At 34.5% G+C, this 27,803-nt stretch overlaps 1 protein-coding gene across 6 annotated transcripts in view; it reads left to right on the top strand.

Moving 5' to 3' along the window:
* CSMD3 (CUB and Sushi multiple domains 3) overlaps window positions 1-27,803 on the top strand; it is a 703,323-nt gene that overhangs the window by 269,784 nt on the left and 405,736 nt on the right. For 4 of the 6 annotated variants that reach the window (XM_080578051.1, XM_080578049.1, XM_080578054.1 and 1 more), the window contains 3 exons: window positions 5,012-5,089; window positions 10,140-10,227; window positions 19,695-19,819. In XM_080578051.1, coding sequence (XP_080434177.1) covers window positions 5,012-5,089; window positions 10,140-10,227; window positions 19,695-19,819 — 291 coding nt within the window. The remainder of the gene's footprint in view (window positions 1-5,011; window positions 5,090-10,139; window positions 10,228-19,694; window positions 19,820-27,803) is intronic. The other 2 variants (XM_080578052.1, XM_080578050.1) reach the window with 1 other exon arrangement.

Below are 27,803 nucleotides of genomic sequence, written 5' to 3'. Positions count from 1 at the left end.
TCTTAAGCATATGGAACATTTTGTTTGTTTCTGATGTTTAGGCAGTATTCCAAAGATCTCCATCCTTTTCAACACATTCATACTGCAGTTAGGAAAAATATGGTATAGAAAGACAAAAATAAACTGGGAAATCAGTGTTTTTGTTGTTGTTGTTTGTTTGTTTTCATTTTCTGAGACAGTGTTTGTAGAAAATAGGCATGTGGTTTCTATTATAAAAACTCAAGGATCTAATCAAAATGTGTAGCTCATAAGTTCTGAGGAGTTTTCATCCTTTGAGTTGCTTACCGTAGAAAAATGTAAAAACCAGCAAGCCATGGAATATGAATATGCAGTTATATATCTTTTCTACAAAAGAAAAAAAAAAAAAGACTATTTTGTTTTTTTTCAGTGTGTCTAAAACACTGCCTAAAAGTACCTGAAACTTCATTATCTTGCATAAGAGGCAATTTAGGACAAAGACTTCAACAAAATTATTCTGAACCTCTTTCAGTTTATATATCAATTGACTGCTGTGTACATGTAACTGCTCTATTACCAGAATCTCAGATCACCCATCTGGCATGCAAAACTTCATCTCCCATGCAGACGTCTTTCATTTTACAACTGTTTATATCCTTCCTTCCTCAATAAAGTCTTCAGTTTGATCTTTTGTATTTGCAGAAACAGCTGGATCCTGTAGCTTTAGATAAAATTACATAGCCTATATATTGTACGTATGTGTCTAGGTTGTATGTATGGATATGCATATGCAGCCTGACACATATTTTAGTCACTGTGCATGTTTGTACAAGATAAATTCTTATAGCTGCTCCTTCACACTGTATTACGTAAGTACTGTTCAATAAATCAGCATTAAATAAATAAATAGATAAATAAAATAAAAGTATGTTTCACCTCTTTTACTGTAAAGAACATTCAGAGTTCTTGAGTTGCTTGCTTTCCTTGTAGTATTTAATAGCCATAACAAGGTGTTGCAAATAGTTCTAAAATCATAGAATGGTTTGTGTTGGAAGGAAACTTAAAGATCACCTAATTCCAACTCCCCTAATGTAGGCAGGGACACCTTCCACTAAATCAGGTTGCTCAAAGCCCCAGCCAACCTGATCTTGAACACTTCCAGGGATGGGGCGCCCTCAGCTTCTCTAGGCAACTAGTTCCAGTGCCTCACCACTCTCATGATGAATGATTTCTTCCTTATATCTAATCTAAACCTGCCCTCTTTTAGTTTAAAGCCGTTACCCCTTGCCCCATCACTAAAGTCCCTGATAAAGAGTCTCTCCCCGTCTTTCTTGTAGGCCCTATTTAAGTACTGGAAAGCCACTATAAGGTCTCCCCGGAGTTTTTCTTCTCCAGGCTGAACAATCCCAGCTCCCTCAGCCTCCATACCCTACGAGAGGTATTCCAGCCCTCTCATCATTTTCATGGTCTCTGTACTCCCTCCAAAAGGTTCATGTATCTCTTGTGCTAGGGGCCTCACAACTGAATGCAGTACTCCAGGTAGGGCCTCATTAGAGCAGAGCAGAGGCAGGGAATCACCTCCCTTGACACGCTGGCCACACTTCTTTTGATGCAGCCTAGGGTATGGTTGGCTTTACGTGCTTCAAGCACACATTGCCAGCTCATAATGAGTTTTTCATCCAGCGCTGCTCCTAAGTTCTTCTCCATAGGGCTGCTCTCCCTTTATTCATCCCTCAGTCTTTATTGATGTTTGGGTTGCCTTGACAGCACCTTCCGCTTGGTCTTGTTGAACCTCATGTTTATTTTACAGTTCCATCTTAAATATTGTAAACTCTGTTTCTCGTGTACATAAACTGTGGATATGCCATTTGAGGACTGAGGTTAAAAAGAAGCAAAGAAAAGGTCTTCTGTCTTTGTCATGTTGGTATGATGATTTCTGAAAATAAAGGACACACATCTCCCTAGTACTAGAACTAAAACCCATCCCAGCACCTGAGATCATACCTTCAAGCCCACTCCCATTTTACTTTAGTGTTACAAGAATACCAGGCATGTTGTCTGATCCATGGGTTATTTTACATTGATGCTCAAAGGCCTAAAGAATCTTACAGCTATACTCCTAGATTCATATTTATGTACAAAGAGCATCTTAAAAAACTCTCAACATTATGTGAGAGCATGCAGAGAAGGACCTGGGGATCCTGGTGGACAACAAGTTGCCTATAAGCCAGCAATGTGCCCTTGTTGCCATGAAGGCCAATGCTGTTCTGGGGTGCTTTAGGAAAAGCATTGCCAGCAGGTAATCCTCCCTCTGTACTCAGTCCTGATGTTTTGTGTCCTGTTCTGGGCTCCCCAGTATACAAAAATCCAGCAAAAGGCTACTAAAATGATAAACGGCCTGGGGCATATCCCATATGAGGAAAAGCTGAGGGAGTTGGAACTGTTCAGCCTGGAAAAGAGAAGGCTGAGGGGGAATCTTATCAATGAGTATAAGTATCTGAAGGCAGGGTGTCAGGAGGATGGGGCCAGACTCTTCTCTGTTGTGCCCAGCAATAAGATGACAGGCACAAAATGAGACACAGGAAGATCTGCTTGAACATGAGGAAGAAATTCTTTACTGTGAAGTTGACTGAGTACTGGAACAGTTTGCCCAGAGAGGCTGTGGAATCTCCTTCCCTGGAGATGTTCAAAAGTCACCTGGACACAATCTTGGGTAGTGTGCTCTAGGTGTCCCTGCTTGAATAGGGATGTTGGACTAGATGATCTCCAGAGTTCCCTTCCAACCTCAACTTCTGTGTGATTCTGTGATTCCCTGATTCTGTGATTGTTGTTATTTCAGTATGGCTTTGCTGTTTGAAGGTATAGTTGTGTCCATGACTTCCACTGACTATAGCATTGCTTAAGGCTTCAATTATTTAAAATAATAATAATCACATTTTCTGTTAACAGATACATTCTACTCCTGCAAATAACATACTTCCCAGAACCATTGGGAATGTGTATAGGTTACATTATGATGATGCACAAAGAAATTTGCGTTTTACATCTTGAAATAAAAACCTCCATTTACTTAGAAGAAAGTATAGTTTCTTCTACTGGAAGTGTAAAAATATTTATCATGACTTCTCAACTATGCTTTAAAGTGTCTTATTTACTATTTTTTTTTTCATTTTGTTTTCTGCTCTTGTGCATGGTAATGATTACTGTTACTTAATAATATTAATAGTATTTTGCTACTTTGGTATTTTTGCTTCGTGTAAGGAGTTTTATTACTATTCGCTTATTTCCTATAATAATTTGACGGGTGCAGAATAATTCTTTGATAGAATACTGTCCATCTTCTAGGGTTAACTTCTCTCAGACCTAATTCCTTTTATCTCTGTATTCCACAGCATTATTTCCTGGTAGTCAACATAAAACTTCCTCTTCCATATAGCTTTTAAATATATGTAGTCTATAAGTCACTTGATTATAATGTACCTAATATTAACCTGTACATTAAATTTAAATTATTCTTATTATTTTTAATTAGGTCCGCTTTTATATAGGGTTCATTATTCACTGGCAAAGTGTATTGGAGAAAACAGCACTTGAGTGAAAGAATCAAGTTTAAGTCTCTGGTTTTGTTTTATTCTCAAATTTTTATATCTGTTTCAGTTTCACACTCTTTTTATTAGCTTTTTTTTGTTGTTTCAAAAATACATTAAGGCCACATGTTTTGCCTTGATTAACTGCCTTTATCACAAAGACAGTCCAAAACATAGGCTTTTACACATATAGTTCAGCTGGTGGTGAATCGGGGTGAGGTGAGAGAAAACTACCTTCCATATCACACTTTGAAAATAAGGATTTTCAAGTGGAGAAAGAAGTAGCTGCAGAACCAACATTAGAACAGCAAACTCTATTTCAGTTTTTATATCCAATTCTTTTTAGTTAAAAAAGTACCTTAGCCTGGTATGTTTAATTATTTTTTTCTATTAATAAAAGGTTTCTGTTTTTATGTGAAAAATAATTTAACACAGATAATAAAATTATATATTTCCTGAATAAAAATTATTTTTTGGTACTAAAGCTAGGGACATAGCTAAGGCACATTTGAAGAGAACTAGTGGAGACACTTCAGCATGGGGTGTTGATCTGAGTGTCTGTAGATCTTGAGAATGTATGCTACTTTTAGAAGGATTTTTTTGTGAGCTGTAACAGTGTTTCTTTGTCTTGTCTTTTTTTACCAAATGTAAGTTTGATTTTTAATGTATTTTTTGAACTGTGAGGTAGAGGCAAATATGTTGACAAAAATATGTTATTTCCACTGCTAACTAAACCTTTTCAGAATATATGCAGAAAGTAGTATAAATCCTGTATTGCTTGGACACCGATAGAATTCAGATTTGGGAAAATATTTTGATTATAGTGTGCCTTCAATAAGATGTTGTGGATGACACTGTTTCCTCTTAAATAGTCAGTTACTGGAAAAAAAGAAAGAAAGAAAGAAAAAAACCTACAAAACCTACAAAAAAACAAATTCAGCTATTTCAAAAATTTCAGTTTCTTTATTTTTAAAGGTTGCTGACTTATTTTGGCAGATATGGTAGTATTCTTTTATTTATTTATTTATTTATTTTATTTTTGATGTCAAGGAAATAAGTACTAGTGTTTCTTTATACAGCAGAAACACCAGATAAGAGTCAAGAGTTTTCAAGCAACATATCTACCATTTTTTTATTTCCCAGGTTCCATAAATGTGTGACAATGTTTTACACTGATTATGGTGCATGGAAATAAATACTTTTGGCCATCATTTTATTCTCAGTTATGCAGAAGAAATAATTAGTTACAAATTTTACTTATGTCCTTTGTCAGGCACACAAATTGGTCTCCAACTTATTTTAGTAAATTGTTTTCCACAATAGGTACAAAATATGAGCTTGCTAGGTAGCTGGTACTCTAATTTGTATATAGTTTCATGATTAAATTTGTCAAATGAAATGAAATATTTTAGACTGTATTGCCTGATACGTGTTTTTTTTTGTTTGTTTGTTTGTTTTTTAACTAGTGAAAAAGGCCATAGATTTTAAATCTAGAGGATTTAAATTGTTTCCAGGGAAAGACAACAGCAACAAGTTTTCTATCTGTGAGTGTACTCCTTTTTTGTTACTTTTTTCTAGTGCAAGAGTGAACTTTGTGCTGTGTTTGTGTGTTTTTGAAATTGTTTATGTATTTATAAAAGTATAACTAACTTAAATCTGTTCCTCCAGTCTGCATGGTGAAGTTTTAAATATGGTTCTACTCTAAAGGCAGACTTTCTATAAATTTGGCGTTGTGGAATGATGTTATTTTCTCAGTAATTTCACTTTTTAAATTAAAAAAAATAAAAAAAAATAAAGTTTTTATAAAGAAATAAATATTCAGCCTCCCAGGTGTCAGCTGAAATCTTAGCTGGGAACAGGAGATATGTTATTTTAATTGAAAATCTGTACTAGTAGGAAAAGGCTATGCAAGCCAAAGCCCATCCTCATTTACAAACACAACCAAATATTTTTTTTCAAGCAATACCCATGAGTTCACTTCCTGAAATCTCTTTTTCTTCATTAACTTTGACATTTTGAACTGATTAACTACCTGTAAGTTTAAAAATTCTGGAGATGCTTAGTGCCTTCAATTGTAATTAAAGAAAGTAGAAACTGAAAGTGCTCAGCATCTTATACGACTGAGTCCTGATTAACTCATAAAGAGTAGGAAAACATTTCTGACATAAATTAAACAGCTAAGATTTTATATACAATTACTTGAAAGTGGATACATTTTTTGTTTTTTCAAAAGAAGGTGCCATTTTTATAGAACTCCTTTTTGGACTAGAACCATGTTTTAAATTAAGTAATCGGTTAAAGTAAGGATGGACTAAATGCTTTAGCATATATCTGCTTATACTATATGTCATTATTCTTCACAGGAGTGGAAGGACTTACTTTTGAGGCTCCTTATGTTGGGCACATTTTTCCAAGGTGTTCATGATTGATTCAGAGTCCAAGATTTAGTAGGGGCACATTGGCATATTTTTAAAGCATTTTTCAGTTTTGGATTTTAAACTGTCAATATGTTAGACTTTATTATATATATAAAGGTGTCTTCAAGCAGCAAGAGCTTTTCTTAAGTTAGAAAAATAAAAATAAAGCAAAATATACTTCTTTTCAGTTTTATAATGTAGCTTATTGCCACATCCAACTTTTCTGTAAACTGCATCATCTAAATAGTTCTGAAAGACATTTCTGTTTTATTAAAACTAATGTATCGAGATATTTAAAAATGTGTTCTTTTTACATATATCGTGTGACTGCAAAGTAGAGTGATTACACAACAAGAAATAACAGCAAAATAAATAGTGTTTATATCATTAAGGTCTCTTCCTGACAGAGTCCATTTGTGCTTTCATAGTTACAAATTAGAAAAGTAGTAAAATGGCTGATAAAACAGATTGTTTCTCTATATATTTGTTTTATACAAATCATTAACTATTCCATTATGTAAGAATTAATAAGGATTGCATATTTATAGTAAAGTACCAGACACTTGTGATATTTAAAAGTCATCATTATGAAATTAATTATTAAAGTTATCTATAAATATTTCAAATAAACTTTATATCATTTAATATGTTATGATAGTCTATGTAAAACTGAAAACTTCTGTATCTTGGTTTATTTGTTACAGAGTAGATTACCTACATGAATCAATAATAAGCAAAGGTGAAAACCTTGTTGATTTGTACCTTTAGTGAGTCATAATCTGGTCATAAAAAGATAACTTAGATTTTATATTGTAATCTATCATTTCGTTAGCTAGTCACTGTAGTTGGTGAAACTGAAGAGAAAGCACTTCATGAAAAGCCTATGTATTTAGCTGTTGATTTAGACAAAATTCCCAGTGTGACCTCAGCTGGATCTCTATTTGTATTACAGTGAAAGGTAAGGTCTTTTAAAAAAAGGATGATGGTCATTCAGCTGTTAGTGGAAATAAGATACGTATAATTGAATACCTATTTGACAACAGGCCTTTTATTATAAAAGTCTTTAGAAATCATCTAACATTTCTCATGTGTATGTCTTTTCCTATTTTTTTAATGTACCAGTTATCTAACATACAATGTAATTCTCTTCATTTAGAAATTATTTTTAAAAGATAGTCCCTAATCCTGCAAACATTTATGCACATGCTTAGTTGAAATGCTTATTGTTTTCAGGTTTACTCTGTGAGAACAAAAGCATGACATCAACATAGTTGATTTGCACATATTAAAGGCAGAATGGTAATTTCTGATATAATGATATATTTTGAAACAAGTATGCATCAATTTCATTTTGCAAGAGTTGATATATATATATATATGTTAAAAACATAGAAAAGTTCAATCTAATTCAATCTACATTAGAACGCTGAGATTTCTTGCTCTCAGTTTCATGATCAGACCACGAATGAATGCTTTTCTGCCTTTAACTTACGAAAGGAAACCCTATCACTGCTAACTCTCACATGAATATCTGGAGTGTAAATACATAGATAGATAGGTAGATATATAGACAGATAGATAGAGATGTAGAGAGATGGGGAACTATATAAGAAGTGGATTCCAGTAGACTGAAAAATCAAGCATTATGTCTGGAAACATTAACTTGAATACAAACTTTCAAAATTTAAGTTGTAATATTTTTGGTAAAGTACTGAAAAGAAATCAGAATGGATTTGCATTTGGGCTTAAATGCATTACTAATTTGGGACCAAATGTGGTGGATAAATCATTTTTATAACTTCTACATAGAACTCTCTTCTGGATTACTACTGTCATATATGTTGTTTTATTTTTTTTACCTTAAGTATTTTATTGATTTTCTTTAAATAACCCTTCAGGTTTTTAAGAATATTAATAAATAGATAAGTTATATTTTTAAAATCAATTTCATAGAGTATTTTAAAGAATAGACCTTTATATTAAAGATGTCAGAAAACAGTATGATTTCTCAAGTTGCCATTTTTGGTAGAAATTGTAGAATATATAATTCTTGTGCTGTAAAATCCAATAGATTTTTTTTTGTTTTTTAACATTTATATTCACTGTGTTACCTGAGAAAGGAAAATGCAGTGTATAAAAATAAAACTACTTTAAATATTAGAACCTGAAAAATGATAAACATAAATAGTTGTTTAATATGGTAGTTTTATTTTGTTTATAGTAAAAAGATATTCTGTGTGCTATGATATAGTCCCAAAACAGCAAGTAAAAAAATAATAAAATATTTATTATTATTATCCAACATCATGAGTAAGTTTCTAGCTATATATTTAACATATGTTTAATGTTAGAATAGTTAACTGACAGTCACAAAACCAAGAATGTATCTTTTTCCCTATTTGTTGTCAGGCATAATTCCTCTACCTTCCTGCATTGTGGAAAATTGCTCAGTGAATTCTATCTACCTCAAGTTTTAAGGTTCTGTCTATATTTACTGGCTAATTGTGATGTTTCTGAATTTCTCAGGCTTTGAAACTGTTTAAATGAATGCAGATATTTCAAAGATAATTCATTTGAAATATTTGTCCAGCAAGTTCCTCCTAGATGAATTTGTGGAATGCAGTTTATGGAATCATTAGATTACGTACAATTTTTATATATACAATATACAATTGCTAGAAATATATGCATTCCAACAGTAGCGAGAACTTGTTTTTATGTACATGCTTTTATTTACAATACTGGGGGAGGGAAATGATGGAAAGTAATATGGCTCTGAGGAAGAGCCCTCCTAGTCCAAAGTCCCCTGAGCGTAGTGATGCAGATGAACAGGGGTTGCATTTATTTGCTATTAGAACCAATTTGGTAGAGCTCTGCTGGGGCAGAGGTCTGTGATCCCAGCTGACAAGGACTGAGCTTGATAGTTTTTATAACTACAGAAGTGTGCTAACTTGACACATTTTCCTTTCAATCCTCTACAACATTTTTATTTGGCCTTTGCATTCCTCTGATGTATTGAGCCAATTCTTCCATTTGTGTATATGTAAGACAACAAATTTCAGGGAAGGGAAGGCCCCCAGATATTTCTGAATGTTACTGGCCATCATGAAAAGCTGTGGTTTAATGCACAGCCTTTAGAAGTATAGTTACAAACTACATTTTTTACAATATAAAATGTGATAAGCCTAGTTATGCAAACCTTTTCTTATAAGGAAAGTTATGATACCTACAAACTAATATTGCAAATCCATTGGAGTAATTCCCCAGAAACAGAGATGAAAGCAACAGGCAATCTCTTAGTATAAATCCCTTAGTTTCTTGTCAACTTGAATTTTTGAAAAGAGTACTCATCTATTGGGTCATGATTTTACCAAATAACAACAGACTAATCTATGCTACTTTTTGAAGAATAGAATTATTTTGGCCTGAAAATCATTTTTGCAATATATACTCTACAAATCTATAGAAATTATGGGATAGTGCATGATGTGTTAAACCAAAACCAAAACAAAAAAAGCAAAAAGCAAAACACAAAACAAAAACAAATGAAGAGGGAGTTGAATGGAGAGGGGGTAAATTGCTACATACAAATTTCTGGAAAAACATACCGAAAGATTCACAGGAAATTTCTCACTGAAGATCCGTTTTAGTTTATTGTAAGATAAATGTATGCAAATCAAACTGGCATTCTGGGGGTATCTGCATTTTTAATACTGATTAAGGATGATTCTGTCAGCATGAGCCTACCCATTCAAGTTCAAGGAGAAAAGGTCAGCTCTCAGTGGAGACGACATTTATTAGACTATGTTCAGAGTAAAATCTTACAGCCTTGATTCACTCTTTTAAATGTGAATGTTTGTAAAGGAATAGCAGTAAAATTTACGTATGGGTTCAGTAATATTACAAGCAAACAAAATAGCTGATTAGTACAACTTATAGAAAACTCATGTTATTATTATTTTTCAACATACAGAAATACATGTGTTGCTTAATATAGAGAGGAATGTTATGTACGGAAACTAGATATTATGTAGATGTTCATATTCTGTAGAAAATCTGTTTTAAATGATAAAAGGTATAGGTATACTTTTTCATGTTTGTTAATTGCTTAAATATGCATTTCCTAAAACCAGTATTATTTTGTTTGTTTGTTTGTTTGTTTTGTTTTGTTTTGCAGTAAATGAGGGAGGTATTAAACAGGCATCCAATTTGTGTCCAGATCCCGGAGAACCTGAGAATGGAAAACGGATAGGCTCAGACTTTAGGTAAAATATAAACCCCACCATTGTATCATTTTTCTAATACTTAACTTGCTGAAAATCACTTGGAAAATTCATTTTTGTTGTTGAGCTGTTCTTTCAAAACTAAACTTCTCAGTAAAAACTGAAATGGAATTCTACATGAAATTACGTGGTGCAATATAAACTTTGTATGCAAAGAACATAAAATACATAATGTACTTGTACATATGTGTACAAGTGATACTGCATATCATCTCTGATGATCTGGGAAAAAAACTATTGAAGGTAATTTAAAATAATTTTCTCATGTAAATACTGTGTTCTACAAATACTGACCATACACATGTAACTGGAGGTCTTTGTGAAGGACATGAGGGGATGTTGAAAAAAAAAAAAAGAATGCAACACACACACATAACCACAATAAAGACTCGCAGAAGATGTTTCAGATATTATTATACAAATATTTCTAAGAATCTAATGGACAATATTGTATTTTCTGCAGTATGTTTTTCATGAACCCAAAAGTTTGATACATGCAGGTGTGTTAAATTCCATAGTAGTCCTCAGAATGGTGTAGCATTTCTAATAGAGACTAGGTCTTTTAATAATTTTCTTGCATGCCAAATCAATAGTGAATAATAGTACTATAAAAATAAAAATCAGAACTGGCTCCAAAGAATCAAAGAATCATACGCTGCCAGTGATCTATTTTATGTTTTGAATTAATTTTAATCTCTTAGCTATCTAAGTTTCCAAATAGTTTTCTTTTATATTTGGCTTTGTTTCAATTTGATTGTTGAACATTGTAGTGGGTTTATGTGGCAAGGTTTTGGTCTCATCATACACTAAAAAGGATTAAACATACATACTCTATACTTAATAACAGACAAATTTTGTACTGTATTAAGAGAATGAATCTTGTGCTATGTTCTTGCTTTATGTTATATGTTAATTTGACATTTCTATCATTTTTATAAATCCCAAACATCTAAGTGGGGAAAGAGAAAAGAAATAAATAACAAGGAAGGAGATTTATCATTTTAAAATTAATTGGTTTTATTACATTCAGTTTTGTTCTAAAGATGTATTTTCCGTATAATACAGAACAGTTCCTAACGCTTGAAGCATTAGAGGAATCTGGTAGATGACCAAAAATTTTTAAAAATTTGTGTTACTTCATTCTTTTACGTAAATTGTACTTTTTTTTTTTTTTAATCTGTTTTGTTTTTACTTTTCTCCCTGCAATCAAGATGAATATAGAGTTGACAATGACATCCCAAGTGAATGTGCTAGCTGTCAGTCAGTTATTATGGTCCCTCTTGTTCTCTAGTTTTGAGAACAGAAAAAGCTCAGCATGCATCAGAGAAAGCTTTAAAAGTAATTTTACATGAAATGTCATTTCTGGCATTACCTGACAAAAAATGATTTCTCAATATTTTCAAAGAAATAAAAATAAATGAACTGTATTTCTTAACCGCCGTGCTTTCCAGAATCATTACTTTGGTCAGTATTTCTTATTTTAACATCAGAGATATGGCTTGGGAAAGAAAGTCTTTGACAAAGAATCTGGAAGTCTTCTGGAAGTCTTTTCCTATTTTGTTTCTACAATTGACCACTTAAAGGCCTACCTGCATACCTGCATGAAATTCTATTATTTTTTTTTTTTGTGAAGTAGTTTTTGTGTACCTCAAAGGAGAGATGGTGATCATCTTGCCCTCATTTTTCTCTTTAGGCCAAACTGTTAGGAGATAATTTAACCTTTTTTTTTTTTTTTCCCCCCCCACTACACACTGTGTTGATGTGACTGTCAAATTTTCCTGTTTCAAACGAATTTATAAGAAAAGTGAAAGGAGAAGGTGTTCAAACTATCTAACAACAGAATATAAGGTATATAAAATAAAAAATAAAAAGTTTTTTTTCTAATTTCTCGCTATGTTTGTTTGTTTGTTTTTCATTCTGAGAAAAAGTTCCCAAGTTATCTGTGAGGAATCAGCTTTATTATCAAAAAAAAGTGATTATCTTCTGTTTAGGGCAGATTATAGGAACAGTCTAAAATGCTGTTGATTTTAAAGGTAGACTCGATGCTTCCTGGTTTCTCTAACTTGCTAAATCTAACAGAGCAGTGATAGTTTCTGAAAGTACAATCTCCCAGTGGCTTCACTGACACACCAAACTAATGCTCTAAAGTTGTCCTGGAATTAATTCTTTTCACCCAGAAATTTGAATTTCCTTAGTTCAGTCTGGTCTGGATAGTCCTCTCAAAACAAATTCAATCTAGTGAAGCATCTTCTTAATAAACAGGTCTATTCTGAGTGTAGCTCTTAGAAACAACCCAGAAAGGACTAGTTTTCTTTCAAAATTTTATTTCAAAAGAAAAGTAGGTGACAAGCCCTGAAAAAGCGAACAATTAACTCCCTTAGTTGTATTCATATTAGTTAGGCATTGGAATGGGTTCCCAGGGAGAAGATGGAGTCACAGTCCCTGGGGATGTTTAAGGAAAGGTTGGATGTGGTGCTTAGGGACATGGTTTAGTGGGTGGTATTGGTGGTAGGGGGTTGATCAGACCAGATAATCTTGGAGGTCTTTTCCAACCTTAATGATTCCATGATTCTATGATCTTCCATGTATTAGAGATAAATAAAGTTATTTCTTATCTGAGGCTTGTTAAACGTCCTATGAATGTGAATGGTGAAATTTGTACTTGTAAAGAACAGGACTAGTGAATGTTAGAAATATGTCACATCTCACTTCTCTTTAGCTTTCTTCAAATGTGAAGGTATAGATTTGGAAGGATTTTAGTGCAATTTCACGCTTATTCTGATTAAAAACACTGTTTGCCTTCTCAGCACATTCATATGTTCTTACAGACTTAGAAATGTAATGCAAGCTTGAAGACAAAGCTGCAGCATTTCATGACGACCTTTGGGACCTAACATTCCATGTTCACCCTTTTGATTTTTTTTTTCTTATAACATGAAAAGCCCCATGGCTATATTTTAGTAAAATTTTAAATTTAAAAACTTTGTTTCTGATACTAGATGGCTCTTTGAGCATCTACAGGACTTCTAAAATTAAAAAAAAAAAAAAAAAAAAAAAAAGAAGACAATGAGACTTGCTAATAGCTACCAGCATTTCCTGCACTGAAAAAAAATATATTTTGCCTCAAAAAGAAAATTTCATTTTTTTTCTCTCTCTTCCTTGTTCTAGACATTGCTTAGAAATGTAGTTGTAGAAGTGTTCATTCTGCTAGAATGTCCAGTCACTGCGTTTATGTTACCTGTCATTCAGTAAAATAAACATTTTTCCCATGAGTAATGAATTTTAGAATCAATGCCACTATTGGAAAATCTAAAAAAGATATAATAGATAAAGATGTAATACATTTCACTTGGTCTTATTTTTGTTTGTTTGTTTTTAATTTGTTTGGATGCTTTTTTGTTTTCTTCTCTATAGTGGAATAAACATAGCCAAAGTGAATTGTAGGTGGGCAGGTATTTTATTATAGCTCAAACATGTACCTCTATAACATCCCAAAGTTCTGGCTTCATGAAATGAATCAATGAACCTACCTACTACCTCTGTAGTATAGTCCAGTTAGGTATTTAAAGATGAGATTCAAATCAAACGTGGATCACAACAGCCCATTGAATGCTGTTAGCCACTAAGATGCTAGTGTGGTCTTAACAATACAGATTCTGTTGATAGAAGGAAGTAAATGAAGTTTATATTCAAGACAGTTCTTGTCTGTGCCAATTAGTTTCTTCTTAGTGCATTTTGTAAGTCAAAAGATTATTACAAACAGGCTGCTCTTAGCAGGTAGAGCACCTTGGAGGCCTGTAAGCAGCCACACACTCAGGATTGTAGGGTTTCTGCCAAGATACAGCCTACAGCTTCTGCTGAATAAGATGTGACTTTGCAAGACATTTGGTCTTCATTACACCTTGCTCAAGACCATGTTCTACAATGTCTGTTATAAATCACCCAGATAATAAAACCAAACAAAATTTACATGAAAAATCTAAATTCATAAGCCAGAATATATATCATTTCTTGCTACAGCTGAGCTTGAGGTTTTGAATCCTCGCATAATTGTTTTTTGTTCAATAATAAAGAATATACCAAATAATGGAAAAATAATCTAAAATTAGTTGTTTTTCTACACAAATGCCAGCTTTGCCAATAATAACATTCAATGGGAACTTCATATGCAGTTCAAAATTTTAAAGATTCTCTTTCACATCTTTCCTTTACAGCTTCTATACCTTCAATTTAGGCTTTTCCTTACTGCATTTAGTTTGTCTTCTCTAAAGAGTCTTCAAAAGATAGATATGAAATGGAAGTGTTTTTTCCAAATTCATATAGCTTTCTATTTTTTTAATTTTTTTTTTGCTATGTGCAAAACTTTTTTTGCTATACTATTTTGCTATACTTTTATAGTATGCGATAGTATTTTGCTATACCATTTCCTAATGAAAAATATTATTTTTTTAATATCAGTCTTCTTTTGTTCTGTTATAAATTTTCAGATAAAGTTGCTGAGAGACACAGGTCAAGTACGCATTTTTTAAGCTAGGAACAGTATCTCATAGATGCCAAAGGTTTATGAGGGTTCAAACTAAATTGAACAGCTTGAATGAAATATTGATTGTATGTGTCTTTGAGAGGGCATCTACTCCAACCGCCTGCCTAAAGCAGGACTGATGCCAACACTAAATCAGATCATCTGTGGCTTTGTTTAACCAGTCCTGAAAACTCCCAGGAATGGAGATTTCACAACAGTCTGGGTAAACTGTTCCAGTTCTGACCTGCTTTCCTGGTTTCCTGTAATGTAGCACCTGAATCACCAAAACTGACTATTCTCTGCCACATTAAAATAAGTTTGGCTTCATCATCTCTGTAAATGTTCTTGAAGTAATTATGGTCTGCTATTAGCAGACAGGTTAGCTTCCTCTTGTTCAGACTAATTAAGCCAAGTTCCCTCAACTTTTCACTGTAGGTGCTCTAGACCTACAGTTAACTCCTCTGAGACCTTTGGAGTTTTTATCAATAACCCTTCTGAAATGGAAGGCCAGATACTGGGCTTAATATTGCAGAGGCAGTCTCGCCACCTAAGTAATAGTTTCACTTAATCTGCTGCCACCACTTTGTCTAATGTAGTTGAGTATGTAGTTTGTTTTATTCAGGATGAAAACACATTACTGATAAACAGCGCAGACATTTTTACTGCTCCTTGTTCATTTCATGAGTTTTCTGCTGGTCCAATGCTCACATTTCTGTGTCTCTTGTTTGAATCTCTTCATCTCTACCATTCAGTGTCAGTTTCTTTTCCTAGTTTAGTACCAACCATAAATTTGCTGTGGGTTAATTCTGACTCACCATCAAGGTTGAAGATGAAAATAGTGAACAGTGTAAGACCCCATATTGAATTCCCACTAAGCTTATGCTTACTGTAATCACCAGTAATAAGCTGGTGGTGGCCAGTAATGGTGGCCAACTGAATATGAAGCCATTTATTTCTATCCTTGGAGCACAGTTGCCAGCCCAATTTTCAGTCTATCTATTCAGTGCAGACTTCCTCAGCTTCCAAAAGATAATGCTGTGAGAGATAGTGTTAAAAGCCTTGCTGTGGCTGAGCACTATTACATCTATCACTTTTCTCCGGTCTATGTAGCCAGTCATTTTGCCATAGAAGACAATCAAGTTGATCAAGTATGATTAATTCTGTGTAACTGCTCCTGATTGCCTGCTTTCCTAGAAAATACACACTTTCCAGGGATTGAGATGAAGTTCCTAGCTTCTCCTTGCCTTTGTTAAAAATTCATGTGGTGTTAGCCTTTCTGCAGTCAACAAGAACTTGTCTTCATCACCATGAGTTTTCATAGATGATACCAGCCTTTCATAGCATCAATCAGCTTTTTTAGCATCCTGTGGTGAAAACTATCTGGCCCTATGTTTTTGAATAAATCCATCTTCTTTTACCTGACATTCCCCATTATTGTATGTCTCTCCTCTTTCCAAATTGTGACAGTGCTTCAAAAAAGGCATTGAGCACTTCTGCCATTTGCACATTATATTCCAACATCACAGGGTTTCCTCACCAATTTGTTAAAGGAACCACACGGTACATGAACTTCCTTTTGTGACTAATATACCAACAGAAGCTCATATGGTAGTGATCAGAAGATGAACTATATATGTTTGTCTTTTTCTCTAAGCATGCACTTCACTTATCATCCCTGTCAGAGTCAGCAATACTGGACTAGATCAACAAAGTTTGGCCCAGTATCGTTGATTTGTGTTCATAATTTCTGAATATAATTTCTAATTACATTTAAACCTCTTAGTTCATTGGCTGCATCTAGAGGCAGGTCTTTCTTTTCTTTTTTTTTTTTTTTGGCCAGATAGATATAATCTACTTTTGAAACTTGTTGAAGATTTTTCTGCTATTTTTGATATTTTTTCTTATTTAGCAGTGCACGTCTGTATTGTATATAATGATGAGCAACTCCATAGCTTTATCACACTTCAGTTCTCTTCAGATTTACAAGCTTTACACACACTTTAAAGAGGTTTGGTCTGGCAAGCAATTTGGATCAAATGTAAGCCAGGGCATGAAACTACCCTTAATTGTGCCCACTATTTTTGGTTATTTGTTCTCTCTCTCTGTTTTAGACTACTAAGAAAGCTTTCTCTAAAACAATACCTGTATGCAGTTAAGGGGTAATACCTGTACCTGTAAAACAATACCTGTATGCAGCCAAGGGACAAGTCTCCAAAAAAGAGCTTGCACAATCTGTTTTTTTTTTTTTTTTTTCTCAGTAATTTGTAGTTCTCTAACATTCCAGCAGGCTCTCACATGTCTTCATGCAATACTTCCAGATATGCAATAGACACATCAGATAGATACACCAGTTTCATCCTGCCAGGAATCCCTTTTTGGTCTACAACAAATTCCTCAAATTATTTCAGATTCCTTTTAAAAAACAAAACAATTCTGTGATTCTGTGAAAAAAAAAAAAAACCAACCCCCCACAAGTATACAAAAAAAACCCTGAAATTACTGCTATGTCTTTAGAGTTTTAAGTCAACACACCAGACCCCAGATCAAACCAATGACCATCTGTTCTTGAGAGAGCTAAATCAAAGGAATGTAGATGTGAGCCTATCTACTTAATTTTGCCTTAGAACTAATAATTTCTTCATGGTAATCTGGATGTCCTTTTTTGAATCTGCATTGTATTTACCTCATCTACTGAACCCTGGGGAGTGACACTATCCTCCTGTACTGTCAAACTCAATTATCAAACTTTTTTTTAGAGAAAGATGGATTTTGAACTGAATTCTTGCATGCCAGGAATGAAAGCTATTGGAGAAAGATATAATTTACAGAAACAACAAGAAGGATCTCTTCTACCAGACAACTTTTAAGGGATTAATGTTTTGTTGTTGTTGTTATTTGTTTTTTCTTTGTGTATAGGTAAATAAGGCCAGAAAAACATTCATAAATGTTAATCTTGTCTAGGCTTTTAATGCTTCCCTAGAGACCCATTTTCTTGGCATTTTCTTAACAAGCTCACTACAGTCCATGTGCTGGCCTTTATGGATGCCATCTTTAGACTCCTGCAAGTCCAGAAGAATTATACACTGAGCATAAATTTACTGCAGGATTTTTTTTTCCTGTCCTTTTTTTTTTTTTTTTTTTTTTTTTTTGACTTTTCAGAAAGGAAGTGTTGATTTGATTATTAATATTCTCATCTTTTTAAGTTGATCTGCTATAGAAACCGGTCTCTGGCACTTCCATTTTCTTTCCTAGATCAGTGTTTTATCATATGCCCATCTATCTGCCATTATTAGTTCTCACTCACATAACACACACGTTACTGGGTTTGTAAATTTTCTGTTTTAAATGGGTTTATGTGTCTAGCATGCTTACAGTCATATACTATGAAGTATCAGTTTAATATCAAAACTGATTTGGACAAATGAAGGGAACTGTGTAATGTGTTGTTTATATTTGGGGAAGTGATAAAAATACCTGTTAGGTTTGTAAAATCTTCATAATCATTTCAACTTGCTGGAATTTTTAACCTGGCTTGCTAGTTACAGTTTTGGTATCTTCAGTTCAATTTGTTCTGGAAATGTAATACTTCCTGCTCAGTGTTTCTTCTTTAAATCAGTCCACAGTTATTTAAAGACAATATATATATATGTATATTTTTTTTTCCCCAGATGCTCCTTTTTGCATCACCAAAGGGGATCAGATTATGTCAACATGATTTTCCATAGCAGATACCTTCTTGTGAAAATCTGAACTTGAGAAACTCATTTATGTCTTCCAATTTCTACTTTAAAAGACTTTCTAACTATATAGAACCTGGAGTAGCTGAGTACAATTCTTAACATTAGTAATAAGATCATCTTTCTATATCATAATTTTGAAAATTTCTCCAGCTCTTGATCTGATTTGTGGCTCTTTTTACTCATTAGTACCATATATTTTTTCAGCCTTACCTTGCAAGGGACTTTACATTATATTGACTTATATCCTTCTCATTTTTCCACTTTTACATCTTTCTGCAGTTTTTACTTCTGCTCTTCTTTAACCTGTTCTTTCACAAACAGCTTCATGTATTTTATCCTGATTCTTATGCAAAAAAGTTTTTTTTTTTTTTTACATTTATAGAGCTGTTATCTGCTATCAAAACTTCCATTTACCCATCTGATTCTGTGATTCTCTGATTCTTTTTACTACAGTAATAGTAAATAGTTTAAATGTAATTTATTATTTACAGTAATGCATTCCTTGTTCAAATTAATACAGGAAAGCCTTATTAATAATATACCATTTTTTAATACAAGAAACTTTGTTAATATCTAATTATTTTCTCTGGTGTTATACATCTTCCAATGTCCCTCTGCATTCTGAAGTCAAAAGCACCAGTCTTCATCAAAAAGAAGACAGGGTGAGAGACATTTACAACAGGTCACCTATATCCTAAGGCTTTCACCAGAAAGGGTATAATATATATAGTCCTGAGTCATGTGGTTAAAGTTGCAGTTCATCTTCTTGTTGGTTAGTTTATCAATCTCTTTCTCCTGGGTTTCTAGATTCAATCAACATAAATTATTGCTGTTTCATAGAATCATTGTAACATAGAATAGCCCAAGTTGGAAGGAATCTACATGAGGATCATCAAGTCCATCTCCTGACTCCAGTTTGTTACACAGTGCTCAAATTTGTCAGATCTTTACTATATGGAAGTCAGAAGATAGGTCAGAGAATAGTCACTTGACCGCCAGACAAATTTTAAAACAAGGTGAAGCATCTCTGGCCAAGGCAACCCCAGAGAAGGCTTTTGCTACTGAGAACAAAAGTTGTATTTAATGGGTCACATGCCTTCTTTTTCAAATTTTTTATATGTAAAATGATGCAAAAATTGATAACTATTAAAAATGAATCTTCTTTTTATGCCATTCCTTGATTTCAGCTTGGGAGCAACAGTACAATTCTCTTGTGATGAAGATTATGTGTTACAAGGCTCAAAAAGCATCACGTGTCAGAGGATAGCTGAAGTTTTTGCTGCATGGAGTGATCATAGACCTGTGTGCAAAGGTAAAGAGGAATTCTTATCCTTTAGTGATTTTTTCATTCCAGGTCTGTCTACTGCTTGATAGCCAAACCTATTAATATTTTTTAAATACCTGAAATTTTAATCTTAGTGTCCCCACTAATGAGAAAAATACCACCTATACCGTTTTGTATAATATGAACATTGTCTGTATTTCCATGCATTTTAATTTACTTTGGAACTTACATAATGAAGTTCACTTCATAAAGAACTGGTAAGTATTAAGACTCCACACTTAGTTACAGTTTAATAAGAGATGGATTTCAAAGTTGCAATGACTCAGTATACAATTAGTAGTTCATAAAGCATCTTCATTGAAGATTTACTAAGCAAATTAGAAAGATTTGAATCTAATATTGATACTGCACAAGTAAGTCTACACCTGGTTTCAACCCTGACCAGTGGATAAAGGGCAAAAAATACTGAAAAATGTAAAAGAATAAAAAGACAAAGTCATTCTGGTGAATGTAATTGATGTCTGAACACTATGGCAAGAAGTATGATGAATACCTGAATCAAGGAATAAAAATATGAATATATATTTTTATAAATATATATTAGCATCCATTATGATAATGCTAGTGTGTACATATACATGTACATGTATTCATGGGTGTAAACACCTAGTATTGAAGAGTACAGTTTATTCACAAAGAATTCTTGGGTATGGGAAGCAAAAGGGACACTTGTATTTCAGGGCTTTAAATATTTATTGTGAAGTCCTGAAAGTGAATTTGAGTAGAAGTTTTCAAGAACGTGAAATATAAATACGTCCAGGAGAGTTTAAGTACATTTAGTCTAATCTAGAGCTGGGGTAACGGACTAAGTAGCTTTTCAAAGTTTTTCCAATCCTTATTTTCTGTGTTTCATAAATGAATGAACACATTCAAAACTAATTCCTGAAAAGAAAATCATCATTAAGCTCATATGTAAGTGAGGCTGCATGACAGGATTTCTTGCGTGATAACCATGACAAAATGACATTCTAAAAATTTTAGGCTTTCACATCCCAGGTAAATGGGAACAGAAGTGGTAATTATACCATAAAACTTACTGTCGTCTGTGTGTTATGTGGTTAATAATACAACCCAGTAATATCATTGAAAAGATACTTAAAAAAGTAAGCATATTGCAAATAGCATTTCATTTAACAATACCAAAATACAGTTACACACTGTCACTTCTTTCAAAAACAAATCTCTTCTAACATACAATAAAGAGTGATCAGCAGCAATTTGATAAGACTGAGATGTATACATAGCTACTTGAAAGCTTAGAAAGATCAGTAGCTTTTGGGGACTATGGCCTTCAAGAATAAATCATTGTTAAATATATTGCTTTTAACTTTTGTATAAGTTCTTAATTCTCTATAACAGCAGGTACTGATATAAGGTAGGTACTCATATAAGGGGGTGAAAGTCTTCAGTCCATTTTTTACTTCTTTACCTTCTGTAACTATTTTGAGAACTACACTGTACAATGATTTACAAATCAGATTTGTAAACATGTAACTAATGCTAAAGTAAGCTTTAACACCAAATTAGAAAGAAAGAAAAAAAAAGCAATAATTTTGTTGGAAACTAGCAGTTTCTGAAACACTTGTATGTATACGTGAAACTAAAGAGCGCCTATCAACTAAATATGTAAAACCATTATTCATAGGTAGAACACATAATTCATAACAAAAAGGACAGTGATTCACTTCTTAATGCTCATTCTTCAGACTTCAAAGCTAGCTGATTCCACCTTAAAAAGCAGAGAGCCAATGTTAACAAAGTTATTAGGAACTGATATAATGCCATATGGTGAAAAAACAAACAGATGGTATAGATATTATAGTTTGTCAAATATAAAGTTCTTTAGTGTGTCATTAATTGCTGATTTAAGTACCCTTGTTTTGCTGTAATTTTGTTCGTTTTATTAACAACAGGTTTTAATTAGATTCTTAGATATACTAAAGTATATACTTTTTTTTTCTAGACTAATAATTGTGTTAAGTTCCATGCACAAAGCATACAGTAAACATTTTGAAGGATTTTTTACTTAAATAGAATTAATATTAAGTAGTAACATGAAGAAAGTACCTGCAAAACTATGTGTGCTTGTTGAACTTGCACGTCTGTGCACAAACTGTTTGGGCAAACTAATCAATCGTGCATAAATGTTATGTTATGCACGAAATTAATATTGTCTTGAGAACTGATGCAGCTTTGCAGATAATGAGGGCACAGGTGGTATTAAAACTTTATCTGTTATTCTTTAAAATGTCTCTTAAAGTGCTACTCTTTATAATGTTTTGTTTCCTATTTGAACAGTACAGCTAGCGCTTGTTTTCATTCGCTTATATGAATGTCACTGTGTGCACACCAAAAAACCACAGTAATGATACATTTTTCAAAAATGGCACATGAATATCAATTATTCAGTATATTAATATACTGCTATAAACAGGAAGTTTCCAGGTCTATGAGATGCATTTGATTTGACAGCATAAATCCTCATAATTTGTTCTCACAGGGCATATGAGTGACAGAGTGTAACTGCCTGCCAAAAATGAAAGATTAACTCTCTTTAGGAGTTATCATTTAATACCAGCTGGAACTGGCACAGTATCATGTTAATGAAAGTGAAAGCTGGAATGATTCTGCAGTATTTCTGCAGAAGAAATACAACAAGACTTTGAGAAGGAAAACAGATGCATCTCTTCTGAAATATAATTAAATATGCTTATTATCAACATCTTTTAGACCTTAAGACTAGTTTTCAGGACAATGCTACTCTTGAGTTCTAGCTGATTTCTGAACATTTTGATTTCTCCAAGTGACTATGAGAAACCTGTAAGATTATAGTATGTATATATATATATACACACACATACACTATATATAATGACTAGATATATACTATATATCCTGACTAGATTTAATTACAGATGGATTACTTTGTGGTAATGTGACAATGATTCTTTTGCTTTCACCTTTTATTTTAATATATTTCATCATTTTCCTTTGCTATCACCTTAGCAAAGTAGTAGTCACTAGGGTGGATGGACCTGGTTATGAAATATGGCAAAAAATCAAAATATTTGCCCCACTGTGATTTACAGACAAAACAATTGGAAAAGAAGTTAGAATTCAGAGCTGAAAGGAAAGTATGGCTTTGTGCTATAAGCAAGCAGATAAATTAATATAAGCAGCATCTGAAAAGTAACTGGTCACTTTCTGCATTTAGTGAAATATTAAAGGGCTTTCATCCTCTCAGACACTTGTTTCTTAGCTGGAATTTTTGAAGATCATACAAACCTGAAGTTCTGCTGGGGTGTTTTTAATTTGTCGCAAAATAATTCACCTTGTGCTCCAAATCATCAACCCACCAAGATGTCAACTAATAACTAATGAATTCTTTTTCTTGTATTAATTGCCTTTATAGTTTATCTACATTTCTTAAAATGGAATATCACATATTGGATGAGAATAAGGAAGCAGCCACAGAAGCAAAAGACAGAATAACATGTGATGAAAGGCCTTTCTTATTCTACCTATTCAGGTCACTTCTACCACATATAGAATTCATTTTTCCAAATAGGTTATCATCTCACTTCAGAATTTTATCCTCTTGTACCATACTTTTACAAAAAGACAAACTGTAATATATACTTCTTTGACGATGTTTTTGATCCAGTATTTTTCCTAAAAATGCCAGTCTAGGATAACTTACAGTTTTATACTGTTAATGTATGTGAAGTGTTATTTGCTTAACTGATGAAGAAAACATGATTTTTCACTTAAATTAGGAAAGAATTCTAGTAGAACTACAATTTTCTCTTGCATACTGTACTTCATATGATAGGTACTTAATTTCTCTAGGGTGCAGGAATGCTTTAAACATACAGTCTCCAATAAAATAATAATAATATATATATACCTTTTTATTTCTATTAAATGTATTTCTGTAAAATATAAGACCATGTAAGATCATGTCTCATTTTAAGGAGAGACACAAAATCACCTTGTCCTAGCCAAGACCAGTTGCATTCTATATCCTACCACCTCCAAAATAATTATAATAATGATAATATAAATAAATATAATATAAATGATATAATATAATGATAATATAAATAAAAAAAAGAAAACCTCTCAGACAGTATTTTGTGTACAGACTCATAAACCTTTTTATACTCCATGAGATTAAACAGAAATTGTGATGGGATTTCTGGGAAAAAAAAAAAAATTATGGACTGTTGTACTGAAGTATTCTCAAATTGTAAAATGGGAGAGAGCAACAAGAACACCTAAAGACGTTTTCATACAGATCATTGCTGGTAGACATGTCACTGCATTTTTACGCTAGAATGTCCCAGCCTTTTCAATGAGTTTTTCACTATGACAGAAATTTGTTTTCCTATGATTTTTGCCAGGTATTCCTCAATCATTTTTAGCTCGTGATTCCTAACAATGATTAGGAAATGTGATATATCAGTATTGTGCAGAAAATATATATATATATATTTTAAACCTCAGGAATGAAAACATTTATTTTTTTCTACTTTATGGTTTGCTGTCACTAATACCTTCAACAAATAAAATAATTCATAGAATCACAGAATCATAGAATCATTAAGGTTGGAAAAGACCTTCAAGATCATCTGGTCCAACCATGCCCCCCACCACCAATATCACCCACTAAACCATGCCCCTAGGCACGACATCCAACCTTTCCTTAAACACCCCCAGGGACAGTGACTCCATCACCTCCCTGGGAATTCTAGTGAGGGAAAATATTATACATATGCATATACATATGCATATACATATACATATACAAATAAATTTCATAGCATAGTGATGTCAAATGGCAATAGAAAAAAAAAAGTACCCTTCCATCCTTCCTGAGAACGATAAAAAATGTTCAAAAGATGACATGAGAATCTTTGAACAAGTATTTACTTCACACAGAATTACAGCTGAAGTGTGTTATTCGAAAGAAGAAAATTTCTGCAGTTGTTAGTTATTTCCTGTCCCAATAAATACTTAATATATATAGTTGTTATAACTTGACTGCTTACATTGATTTATCTGTAACTTCCTTCATGAGAGAAAGTTTAAACACTTCAGGATTGACACCCTACTTATTTATGCCATGGGATTCAGTATTCCCCTGCAGGGTAATACTTTGGAGCTAATTTGCAGCTAAGAGGATTACAAAGCCAACTTGCTTAAGCAGAGACAATTATCTACTTTATGAAACTATTTGCTAGTTGATAAATCTCTTCCTCTCATTTATGTTTCAGGAAATGAAACAGATAGATCTATTCACAGTTGGTCGATTAGCCTTTTTATTTTCATGCCTGCCGCTCCTGTTTTCTGCTTGCTTGTTTCTCAGTCTCTGTGAAGCATTTATGAATGCTGCCTTTCATAAGCCTGCTGGCAAGTCAGCAACAAGTTCTGCAACAAGTACAGTATTTTAAGAAAGCTCATCTAATCTGTAGAATGAAAAAGTGTTTTTGAAATAATTCTTTGTATTGGAGAAAACTAAAGGATTATTTATCATTCCATTTATCATTCACATTGTGATCACCCAATTAATAAAAAGGCTACAAAATAATTTGGATTAATAGTAGAACAAGAAACAAACAGTATTATGTATTTCAGTTGGGCTCTGGAAATTTTAGAACACTTTTTTTCTTCATATACCATGTTGGTCATTTCATTTCACTGACTAAAGGCATTTTTGTAACAAAAAAAGAATTTGTGAACTCATTAGGTAGTATCTTTTATTTGATAGACAAAAGCATGTTGTAAACCTCACTTTGATTAATATGGATATACGATCAGAATGTATGTCACAAATATTATGCCTTGCCTTAAAAATACACTAGTAAGGGCAGCAGTGACAGTGGCGTCAGTAGTTGCCAGGTAATTAGATGAGTAAGGGCTTGTGAGGTCACAGGGAGTGTCTGAGGGGGTTTCTGGGCCCCAACGCCCTCAGGCCATGTGTACCCTGTGAGCTGTGTGTGGGGAAGCAACAGCTGGCAGGTGAGTAGTCAGCCGGCAGGTGACCAGTCAGGCAAGAGGGCTGGGTGAGAGCTGGGCAATGCTGGCTGAGTGTGGACAGTTCAGACCACGTGAAGCCTCATAAAACCCACTCCTAGGGAGCACCAGCAACCAGGGCTACGAACACAGGTTGCTGCCTGCTCTGCTCACCTTCTCTGCTCTCTAGAAAGTTTGGGCTACAGCCCTGGCAGCATCCTCTACATGGAGCAATGTATTAAACACTGTTGTCAGGCACGTGGCAGCTAGTAGGTGCAGACATGGCGACCACCTGGCAGAATGCCCTGCACTCTGCTTCTCTTCCTGCAGCATCTGTGGTGAAGGACACCGAGGAGTGGAAGCTCCAGTAGAGCCGTAAGAAGAGCGCCCATTTGCTCACTCAGGTTCCACTACAGAATAGGTATAAGACTCTGGGTGTGGTAGACAAGGAATGAAAGGGTAGAAAAGATGATGCCAGGCTTGGAGCCAGGTATCGATCTTCTGACTCTTCCTGTTTCTCCTCTCATCATTCCCTGCAACTGAATGGAAAAAGGATAGCACTACTTGTTTTCGTGATCATTTAACCTGTTGTCCCAACATGCTGAAGTCTCTCTTGATTGCCCTTGGACTTCACCTCTGCCTACTTGAAAAATTACTAATGGGTAATAATCACAAGGGAAATAAGCTTTTTCTTCACGTCTCTAACACAGATCCCAGGGAGGCAGCAGACTTCCCCATGAAGTGGGCCTTCTGTTCCCTTCAGAAAGAAGTCTCCTATGACAACTACCCATCTTTTTTATTTTTTTCTTGGTGGCATCTGTTTTGATGCAGGCCGTGGGCTGACTTGACCTTGGTGACACCTCTAAGCCAGATGAACTGTATTCCTTAATTTTGTTTGGTTCCACTTGCAGAGCTTCATACCTATTGCTCATGGACACCTGGAAAAGTCAGGTAGTCACTGAGGAGATGCTTCTGCTGTACCGGGCAGCAGGAGCACCATTGCTTCCTATCCATCAGGTCACTGAGTGCAGCCAGGTGGAGAGAGGACAGGGAATCCTCTATACTGTGTGTCCTTTCTGCCTGTTGGGCTTACCTCAGGGAAGGTAGGGAGCAATTCCAGTAGTCTGTCTCCATCTCCAATTCGCTGATAATCCCCAGCCTACTCACCTCCTCCCGGAGTTGTGTCACTGAGCAGAGGAGTGCCACCCCCTAGGCACACTTCCCGCAGGTGTGCTCACTATTGTCAACCTGTGCTGGCGTAAGAGTAGGGCACACTGTATAGTCTGGCACTTGGGTAGCAGCACGTTCCCCCTGGAGCTCTGTCTCAGAAGTTGCAGTGGGTGCTGAGCTCAGAAAGACTAGCCTTCTGCTGGGTGGATACCATTGCTCCCTGGTTGAGCTGGCCAAGCTTCAGCGCCCTCCCTTGATGAACTGCTGGTGCCGTGCCGATGGGATCACCATGCTCCTAGTGCTCATGTTCCCTGGGGGGCTGCCTTGGTATGTGTGTGGGGTGCAGCCACTCTCGGCTCTGCCCGAGCCTCTCCGGCTACTCTCACAAGAGCTGCTGGCTCCTGGCAGCTCCCTCCAGCTTCCTCTATGCAAGAACCCCCCCTGCATGCCACGATCCTCCACTCTGCTGCAGAACCCATCTGCCCTGGAGCTGATCACCTCAGTGATGAGGTGGTTAATGAAGAACAGGTACTTGCAACACTGACCGATGAACTGGCTCAATGGTGGAGCTCAATGGGTTGCAGTGAATGGGACTACGTCTGGCTGTTGGACAGTCACTAGCAGTGATCCCAAAGGCTCAGTTCTGGGGCTAGTTCTGTTCAATATTTTAACCATTGATCTGGATGCAGGAGTGGAATGCAACCTCAGAAAGCTAAACTGGGAGGTGCTATAGGCACCCTGGAGGGATGAGAGGCCTTGCAGAGGG

Source organism: Anser brachyrhynchus, assembly GCF_964034855.1.
Source record: "Anser brachyrhynchus genome assembly, chromosome: 2".
Classification (NCBI taxonomy): domain Eukaryota; kingdom Metazoa; phylum Chordata; class Aves; order Anseriformes; family Anatidae; genus Anser; species Anser brachyrhynchus.
The sequence above is the reverse complement of the archived record's forward strand: the minus strand, read 5'-3'. Positions and strand labels throughout refer to the sequence as shown.